A 10506-nucleotide genomic window follows, 5' to 3' on the forward strand; every position below is an offset into this window, starting at 1 on the left:
TATTTTAAAGATTTTTTACACTTATGTTGAGGATCATGAACAGATCAATGGATTTTTTGTAAAAAAAAACAACTGTATGATAATCGTTCACGCATTTCTGTCTACAGTACAATAGCAGCGGTGCAAGGGCGGAAGTAGAGAGTGCAAACAAATTTTGGGATGGTTTGGCGCGAACTAAGGGCGGGAAAGCAGCAAACTTGCCGCCCATCTTCGGCGCCAACAACCACAAACTCTTCACTGTTCCTCCCCAATCCAAATCCAATCCAATCCAATCCATCGAGAATACTGAGGCCAGAGCGGCGCGATGCAGATCCAGGTCCGGTGCGAGTGCGGCGAGGCGGCATGCCCGGAGTGGGCCGTGGTGGAGGTGCAAGGCGTGCTGCAGCCGCAGCCCTGCTTCTCCGGCCGCATCCAGGGTCTCCACATCGGCCGCCTCTGCTCCACCTCATCATCCCCATCCTCTAAGGCAAGAACTTAACATCTAATTTCCCATCGCATCTCGTTTCTTGATTCGAGGTTGTTCTGTTCTCACGGTGGTCTCGCCATTGCCAGGGCGCGTACACCTTCACTATAGGATACCACGAGCTCGCCGGGACCAGGGTGACTCTCAAGAAGCCCCTGCTGGTGCTGAGGAAGAAGAAGAACGATGGCCAAGGTGGGCCGGCGGCGGCGCAGGTGGAGCTGGAGGTGATCGGCGTCATCCGGCACAAGATCCTCTTCAAGGACCGCCCCAAGGCTCTCATCTCAAGTAATCCGTTGAATCCCACCTCCATTCTCAGTTTCGTTTTCCTAGGACAGTGAGATCCTTCAGAAATTCGCTAATCGCGCGGTCCCCTTTTCTCCTGCAGAGGTCCCGGTGAAGGAGAAGAAGGCCCTGCCGTCGGTTGCGACGCCATCAGCCGTATCTCCCACTTCGTGACGAGGAAGTCTGGTTAAGAATCTGAAGCCAAGGAGGTCTGAGTGTACCCGTGAACCGCTGCAAATTGTTGCTCCTGCTTAGTTGGTGGTCACATTCTGATTCTGCCATGCTGTGGTTGCGTTATACGTATGAGTTTACAATTAGTTGAAGCAACAGCGTAGACAGATTGGCAGAAAGGCCCACCGAACTTTTGTGGCAGTTTGGTTCATATGGGATTGGAGCCAAATTTCAGTTCCGGTCATTTTGGTTATATTCTCGGCTGTCTAGTGCACTGTTTTGTTTCTGTTTTATATATGCCACTGGAATTTCAGGTCCCCAGATCTTTTCTTCTCATCAGATTGGTGATTTACCATCTGCGTTGTAGCTTTGCTTTGCAAAGCCGACCCATCGGAATACTGTTCCCTTCCGAGAAAAACAAGGTCATTATTTTGCTTGCGGGTCACTTGCCAATTGCTTTGTGGAGTTGGTCGCTTGTACTAGTACCTCTGTTCCAAAAAAGATTTGCTTAACTTTTTATAGATAAGGATCTATCTATACCTAAAATGTGTCTATACCCACAAAGTTGAGCACCTTTTTTTTTTTCTGGAACGGAGGGAGTATGATTTTCTAAAGGCTAATTGGGTATTCAGATGTATAAAACATGGTGCATTTGAGATTAGAGAAAAGATGTATGAACTTCTAGTTCGTGTTTGGTTTTGCTAAGTTTGCGGGTTATGATGGTGTTGGCTTGGGTGGGGGCAGCAACACATTAATGACTTCGGCTTGAACATAATTGACTTTGGCTTGATAAATGCTTCTGAAGTATTTGGTCCTGTCTGGGGTGAAACCTCTAGGTCAGTCTTCATTTTGTTTTGGAAGTGTTGCGTATTAATCAAAACATGAAAGTATCATACCAATCATGCAAAAGCCACGCTCACCACGCAGGGGCATTGATCACACCATTCTGAAGCCTGTTAACCTTTTTCACATTGTTGAAGGAGCCGGACATCATGCACAATTCCAGCAGTTCTTCACCTGCTCTGTTGTGTGTTCCTGAGGTCATAAACAAGAGCAGCACAAGTAGTCAATCACTTTGGATGATGATTAGTAGACCACACATGCTCAACTCCTTTGCAGAACGCCACCGCTTCAGCTATCTCTGTATAAGAATTCTGAATTAGATCCCAAGCATGGGAACAAATTTCCCGCTAGGTATCTCTAATGACCGTTCTCCAAGAAGCCCCATATATCCATGAAACTAGCATTGATGTCTAGCATAACCCAGCCTACTTCCGATTTAACCACCTCTTTCATCCTTTATCCTTATGTTGTAGGCCAACACTTCTTCTTTGTTCGACCATCCGGCACTTGCGGTTTAGGTTGTAACTTCTCGGATGTTGTTGAGGAAGTTTTTATAGTTGATCAACAAGCCAGCCGAAACGGTGATGTGACCATCACCTTTTCCAATTTTTTTTTGATCGGTCCATAAGTGTCATGGTTGCCGCCAGGGCATTGCTAGTCTAGTTTCATATCTTCGCGTACCAAATCAAGGAAAATCAACACCTAATCTTTACATTGCGTTACCGCAGAATATCCAGTCTCACAATCTGTACCATAGATCCTCAAATGAGAGCACTTGTTGAACTGCACAACCAATGATTTAAAAGTCAATTTCCACGTGAAAAATTGGACTTTTGGTAGAATGTGAGCTTTCTAGAGAAAAAAAATGGGCTTTTGGCAGAATGCGAGGTTTCCAGACAACCTTCCACATTGTTCAGTTCTAAGAGACTTTTAGGCAAAACGGCCGGTGTCGTCTAAGGGAAATATTTATCACACTGTGAGTGTTGCGAACATGAGAAGGTTGATAAGAATAAAATTAGGTGCTTGTGAGTTTGGATTGTTTTGGACATGTGCTGATTTGATTGTATGATGATGTAGATCATCGTTGAGTTAATGCACCACATTGTCAAGCACTAGGACGACTTGATAGAACTGAAATATGGCATGCTGGATAGAAAAACTGTGGCCCTTATATAAATTCCATTTACACTGTGTTTGGATGTAGTGAATTAGATCTAAAATTGAATTAGACTGAGAATTCTAAATCCAAGATGAAAATAAATTGGCTTCTAATTCAAATTCTTTTGTTTGGGTGCGCTTGAAATTTATCATTGGAATCAAAGGGCGTACCAAATTCCATTTCCTATTTGGATGTACAATCCATAGAATTTAATGTTTAGTGAGCTTGGACAATATAAACTTCTATATATGTAAAAAAATAGCATGTTGTATGTTACAATGTGAATAAGCTAATTAAGCTCCTCAATCGAGGATTCGTAAGTTTTCCATTTAAACTATATTGTGAATAAGCTAATTAAGCTCTGAATAATGGTGGATGATTATTGTACGGTTTATAGGCCATTCATGGTTCTTCCATGCTTTGACATGCCAGGTTGCATGCTTTGACACTGCCATTAGTCTTGTTGCCATAATTCTCTAGAAACTTCACATAAAAAACGACACATAACCCAAAGCTAACAGTACACCCCACCAAATCAAGGTGACAGTAGCAGCACAAGCCGTCGTTGTTGCACCGATTATTCAACAGAAGAAAGAGGAAGCAAGCCTTTCCGCACTACCGCTGCCGCTACCTCCAACCGGGTGAAAATCCACTGCTACCGATATCCCCAACTACCGACGCATTTCCACTTCAGTTACCGTTCCGATCATGTTCTTCCAACTTGGTTTTGGGGTTGGGACCATGGAGGGGCGGACCAAGGCCGAGCAGGGGACATGTAGAGGACTGCCGGGAAAAGCAGAGGATGGCCAGGCGGGCAGAGGGAGATTGGGGCTGGGAGGTTCCATATTGTGTCGCCGGAGTAGTCTTGGTCCAAGGCGTGATTGAGGGAGTCTGCGTGTCTCAGCCTCGCGGAAAGCTTCGTCTGCGAAGCGGTACCCAGGGAGAAATTCCACGGCAATACGGAGGGTGGAACCTCCGAATCGTTCCGCTCAGAAAAACGCTTCGGTGCGGGCTACGTGGAATTAGGACTGAGTTTCCAGACAACTATTTCACACACATCCAAACTACAGAGTTGGAGGTCCCAATTCCAATTCCCTAATTCTAGACCCAATTTATTGCAGCCAAACACAGTGTTAGAAACATGACTTTGTTGATGTACTTGTCGATAGATACAATTTATACTAAACTCTTATTTTTCTATAAAGCTTACTTTTAGCTTCTACATTCTTAACGGGTATAAATTTACTTTAGTTATTTGGCATACTTAACCACATAGCTAGTAGTGTTGCAAATATTAGTTTAATGCCCTTTTGGTATCCGGTTGGATGTATCACTGAAAAATACTCTTCTGTCGTGATAATTTTTACACTATACTTTTTGATAGGATCTCTTTGTTGAATCATGTTTTTACCATTTTATTTACTATAGAGTGTATGCATATTAATGTTGAAGATATATAAAGCGTACGATCTAACAAATATCTCAATAGTGATTTCTAGTTAAAATTATGTATGCATAATTAGGTAAATTCTAGAGTATATATTGAACCAATGAAAGGTTTTAACCGTATTGTTTTCATCATTAGATGCGTCTTGCAAGTTACAAAGGATCCAATAATAAGTTGACAATGTGTGCGTTTTAGGTACTTGTACTAACATATCATTGTTCCGAGTAGTCATTGATGAATCTAATATGACGTGGATCTACTACGTTGTATACCTACAATTTGATTAATTGATACTCTCTCCACGCAATTATTTTGAACCGGAGGAAGTATGTTTGTATACATGTGCTTCATCTTGTGTTTTATGAATTGCCAATCGATGCAGTCTGGTTGACTGTGATTTGCTGGGAAATTTGTGCTTACATAGACTGTGCTTCATCTTGTGTTTCATAAATACCTCTTTTACGGAAGGTTTACGAAGATATAGATATCCCGTGTTTTGACTCTTGGGAACGGAAAATCGAATCAGAAAATGGAGTGGTCAGGTCTATCCCAATCAACGCTGGAAAAATAAATTCCATCACAGCGTAGCGTGACTATGCAAGTACGGAAAACGACACCGAACCATAACGCAAAGCCTGGTAGCATCCAATGCAGAGACCCTTTCTTGTTCCACCAACCGGCCTGAATTACGTGCACCAAAGAATCCACATCTGTCATCAACCACGCGTTTGACCAAAGGCATGTGCTGAGAGGCCAAAAAAGACCACCTAATCTCCACCGCATGTTTCAAAGGAGTCGCAATATAACTGGTGTATTTACAGCAGCTTCTTAACTAGCTGAAATGCTCTCTCCCCTTTCAGGTAGACTCATTTTCAACTGATAGCAGATTACCTACGTCTATCCTACAACTGATTCAGGCTTTCGCATTCGGTGCAGGCATCCTAGCTCTAAAACCTTGCTGGTTTCGCAGCATATTTTTACAGTCCCAAAATTCCTCATACTACCTACGGAATTTTCTTTCCACGTCTTCATGACATCTGTTACGATTTCTTCCCCTTTTTCATGTCCCTAGGATCAGAGACCAGGTGATGACTCTGCAAGAGATCTGAAAGCGTGATCTTTCCGTTATTTCCTGAGTCCAGCCTCTGGAATTGGTCGCAGATCATCCTGATATCTTTATCCGAAATCTTCCCCATCTCCTTCAGCTTGTAAACAACAAATTCCGATTTCCTGAAATAATGCAAGGCATTAACAAATACAGCTATTAGAAACAAGCAAACTGTATTCATTATGGAAGTAAACAAATGCCATTCCAGGAAGTGATGAAAAACACATTTGCATTCATTGGAGGATAGTGCTCATCCATTCTGCCAAATTCCGTGTAATGATTAGCTAAGATCATAACTGACTACTGATTACATCCAACGTGGGGTGTCGAAGAGATCATACCCAATGAAATTGTGCAAATAATATCATAAGAATTTCGAGATAATTAGCCTTTTCCATTGGCACTAAACTTGCCTAAATGCAGGCAGAATTTGTGATTTCAGAAGAGTACAAATCAGTCTGATGCAATCAATGTACTGAAACATGGCACATATGTTGGTATCACTGTGTCATTTAGGTCGTGATACCAACATGCTGAGTTATTAATCCCGTGTCATGACCTAAATGACACGGGATTAATAACTCAGCATATGTGCCATGTCATTAATCCCGTGTCACGACCTAAATGACACGGGATTAATCCCGTGTCACGACCCAAATGACACGGGATTAATAACTCAGCATTCTACAATAATGCAATGTTTTGAAAAATAAAAAGCTTTTCCGTGTTGGGATTTTTTCTTTTGTTTCTGAGGACTACTGAAATATGATAATAATCAAGGGCATGTTTTGGCCATGCCAACCTTGAGCACACTTTTCCTGCTAAACAATGGCAAGCCGCAAAAGGTGTGGTGACACAACTGTGTTTGGCAAAAACTAAATGAGCCTATGACTAGTGGATCATGCTACTAACAAAATCTTGCATGCATCATCTGTTGAGCTAAGACAAAGTAGGCATAACAGCTGCCACACTCGTAAAAAGAAGGCCAGGAGGTTAGCAAAAGCATTTACAGTACTGTATCTTGATTTCCTATATTCACATTCATTATGGGAGGACTACACAAATTCACCATCTATAACTTATGTGTCCATATTCTAAAAGTAAACGGCAAAAGCATACTCACCAATTATCAATAAGTAATTTAAGCATAGTAAAGTTGTACAAACATTAGTCATTCGTTTTAGACTTGTGCCCATAGAATACCTCAGTAAAACTCAATGAATACCGCCTTCCACATAATATTAGAATATGAAATAGCTTTACAACTACTGGAAATATTTTTATTCAAATAACTGATTGTACGACAGCATGCATATCATGATAAATAAACAACATTATGAACGATACATGCTATCTTGTACTCCCTTCCATCCCAAAATATAAGCCGCTCTTAAATTTCACTGGTCAACAGATTTGTACTTATAATATGTCCACAAAATTTGCATAAATATATATGATATGAAAGAGATTTGCAAGATGAATGCAACGGTACCATTTTTACATTCTAAAACCATATAATTTTGTATATAATAGTGGTCAAAGTTGTTCATCAGACTGCAAAAAAAAGCGTGCCTTGTATTTTGGGACATAGCGTATATGAATACTCACAAAAAAATGATCTCTTAAAAATAATTATATATTTATATCTTAACATCATGACATAATGCATAGAAACATGAGTAACCAAGCAAAACATACGAAAAAATTCTGCTACGATTTAACATAATACACATAAGCTGATTCATTTACTCAGTCATGAAAATTCCATTAAAGCAAATGGATGTATCTTACTAACAAAGCCCCCCCTCTCTGTCTCTTTATCAAACCATACTTTACATAGGAAAACCTTCTCTGAAGCTTATAATGTCATACTTGTGAGAAAAGCTGTCAAGCTCTTGGGATCTACTCCCTCCATACCGGATTAATGGGCAAATACGCACTTCGAGAAACAAGTTTGACTACTAATTTGATCAATAAAATATAAAATATATATCACAAAAATTATATTATTGGATACATTTTTTGAATACGAATCCAACGGTATAATTTTTGTGGCATATATCTCATATTTTGTTGACCAAATTGATAGTCGAACATGTTTCTCGAAATGCGTAATTGCCCGTTAATCCGGTATGGAGGGAGTAGTATTCTTTTCAGCTTACAGCCATAATTGCAGACTATTATATTTATGCAATAACTCAATCTAAAATGAACTTGCAAACAGAAACAGATAACAAGGAACAAAGAATCAATTCGACGAACATGGTGGGATGATCGATTTGTTAATTGCATTCATTCAATATCGACAGAAAAGAAGTTGTCTGGTCATATTTCACCAAAATCAGAATTAACAGATGCTATATATCATTCCACTAAAATTTATTCAACATGCACCAAATTCAAAGGCATCTCTTTTTTCTCCAGTAGTGTTACATATGACGATTGTAATGACCCCTCTCAAAACACATGTTCTCATCCCCTTTTCAGATTTTATCGTTCAGTAAAAGAAATGCAACATGATAAAAAACATATATCAAGTACTAAGCAGAGTCGTTATTTTACCCCTCTGATTTCTGCCCTTAAGATAAGCACAACACAACTTTTCCGGATGATGACCCATTGCAACGAATAAGGCACAAAAACCTATTATCTCATTTGTGCAAATTAGACCAGCATCTCAGCCAGTGCTCATGATGCAACGACTTGTTGAGTGCCAGGCATCAAGTTGCTCTTACTTTTTGTTGAGCTATGACTATGGTATGCGTTTTGCTCTGCAAATTAAGTATACCTAGTAAAAGAGTATTTGCACTTTGCAGGAGATTCAACATTTCTGGTTGCAAGAATCCATTCCCATGCTAAATTGCTAATGAATGATCTTTGACACGACAGACTTAACCATCTGAAGTGGTCAATGCAAGAATGTACTAAATAAGTTTGATGACTTACGTGACATAGCCATGGTTGTCGATGTCGGCAGCGAGAAACTCGGACACGGTCATGTCCCTGGACAGCACCCAATTGGCCATTGCACGGTGCCTCTTGTCAATCCTCATCTCGGCCAAGTAGAGGAATGCGCGCGCCACAGCGAGCGTGGACACGAGAAGCCAGGCAGACGCGAAGAGGCGCCCGTGCAATGTCCGGAACGCATGATCCCCGTACCCGACCGTGGTGACCGACATGACCGCAAGGTAGACGGCATCGAGCCAGCCCATATGCTCGACCTTCCTGAGCACGGTGGCCCCGACGCCGACGCAGATGGCGACGACGCCGAGCGCGAGGGCGACCTTCATGCGCACGCGCATCCGTCCCTTCTTGACGTCGAAGATGTAGTTGTGCTTGTTCTTGCGCGCGGAGCGGGGGTTCTTGATGGCGGTGATGAGGAGGTGCTCCTGGAGGTCGAGCACGTAGGAGACCATGCCGGAGAGGAGGATGTCGACGAAGCCGAAGCCGACGAGCACGAAGGAGATGGAGAAGAGCTTTGCGGCGGGGCTGGCCGGGGTGATGTCCCCGTAGCCGATGGTGCAGAGCGTGACGATGCAGAAGTAGAGCGCGTCGACGACGGGGTGCGTGGGCCCGTTGGAGGAGGTGAAGTTGGCCGGGAAGGCGGCGTAGAAGGTGACGCCCAGCGCGAGGTAGGCGAGGAGGAAGAGGAAGGCGTGGAGCACGATGGCGGGCCGCCGCGGCGGCGGCGGCGGCGGGTGGTGGTGGTCGGCCTCGGCGGAGGCGGCGAGCACGGCCGCGCTGAGCGGCGCCATGGCGGGCGCGGTGCGGGAGCGGTGCAGGTTGGTGCGCGCGCCGAGGAAGTTGAGGAGGGACGGCGTGAGCGGCTGCTGCGGCTGCGCCTCCTCCTCGTCGGAGGGCGGGGTGGAGGAGGAGCAGGCCGGGTGGTCGTCGTAGTCGCGGAACGGGTCGTGGTGGCCGACGGAGATGCGGCGGTAGTGGTGCGGCTGCGGCGGGGGCGGGGGAGGAGGGGGCGGCGGGGGAGGTTGGTGGTCGAGGAGGGGGCCGAAGATGAGGCGGTCCTTGTAGGAGGAGGCCGGGGAAGGGCAGGGCGAATTGGGCGGCGCGCCGAAGTCGGAGAAGGAGGAGTTCTCCGGCAGCGGCTGCAGGAGGTGCGGCGCGGCGGTGGTCGGGAGCAGCGGGTCCGTGTCCATGGCCGGAGGGAGCGACGCCGGAGTGGAAGATTCCTCCTGAATATCCTCCCGGATTCTTGGGATTGCCTAGGGATTCCTGGGCTCCTCGGTGCGGCGGCGGTGGGGAAAAATTGGATCTTTGGGGATCCTGGGATCGCGCCGGGATGCGGCGATTGAGAGAGGGCGGAGGAGGGGAATGAGGGTGCGGCCGGGAGACGTTGGTGCTCGACGACGGCGATGCCTGTTTTCTTGCTAATTTTGTCCCCTTTCTCTCGCCTTTTTCCCTTCCATCGATGAATTGTTTATCGACGAAATCTTTGAGCGGCGGGAGACGATGCAACAATAGGGAGCGGAATAGCGAGAGATCAGATCAAGGGAAGAAGAGGATGTTGGACGTCTCGTGATGTTGTGTTGGCAAATCTTTTTCGTTTCCGTCCCTGTCAACCAAGTTTGGGTCTGTGTGCTGCCATAAAGAGGTTGGATTGAGCATGTAAGCAAGTGTCCACAGATTGTCCCACATGTTGATATAGACTATGTAGTTGGGCTAAACTTTTTTTTACATTACATGATGCAACAATGCAAACACAAATGATTTTCTTTTGGTGAATGACAAATGATATTTGGAACAAATGTACATTGTTATAGGTGAAACCTTGCCAAGATTTTTTTTGGCCCAGGTTAAGTTTTTTACACGATGCGGCTTGAAAATACAGATCTAGCATTTGTTGACTCCACAGGCATTTGCCAGTTAAACGACACAATTCATGTGGGCGTGGAGACGTGACGTAAAAGGTACAACGTGTAGTGAAAGACACAACATATTGGCGTGGGGCGATGAGAACACACGAGAGATTTGTTCGATCCCATGGTAGTTTCTCGGCTAGACAACATAGATCACGG

At 44.2% G+C, this 10506-nt stretch overlaps 2 protein-coding genes across 2 annotated transcripts; one reads left to right on the forward strand and one right to left on the reverse strand.

The window, feature by feature from the left end:
* Positions 1-162: 162 nt before the first annotated feature.
* LOC127300605 (chromosome transmission fidelity protein 8) lies at positions 163-1169 on the forward strand. Its single transcript, XM_051330742.2, has 3 exons — positions 163-466; positions 553-748; positions 849-1169. The coding sequence occupies exons 1-3, from the start codon at positions 305-307 to the stop codon at positions 917-919; spliced, it is 429 nt and encodes a 142-aa protein (XP_051186702.1). The 5' UTR covers positions 163-304; the 3' UTR covers positions 920-1169.
* A 3942-nt stretch (positions 1170-5111) lies between these two features.
* LOC127300606 (two pore potassium channel c) lies at positions 5112-9761 on the reverse strand. Its single transcript, XM_051330744.2, has 2 exons — positions 8420-9761; positions 5112-5595 (listed from the first exon to the last, which is right to left on the reverse strand). Exons 1-2 carry the CDS (start codon positions 9625-9627, stop codon positions 5406-5408), a joined length of 1398 nt encoding a protein of 465 aa, XP_051186704.1. The 5' UTR covers positions 9628-9761; the 3' UTR covers positions 5112-5405.
* Positions 9762-10506: the final 745 nt, after the last annotated feature.

Source organism: Lolium perenne, chromosome 5 (genome assembly GCF_019359855.2).
Source record: "Lolium perenne isolate Kyuss_39 chromosome 5, Kyuss_2.0, whole genome shotgun sequence".
Classification (NCBI taxonomy): domain Eukaryota; kingdom Viridiplantae; phylum Streptophyta; class Magnoliopsida; order Poales; family Poaceae; genus Lolium; species Lolium perenne.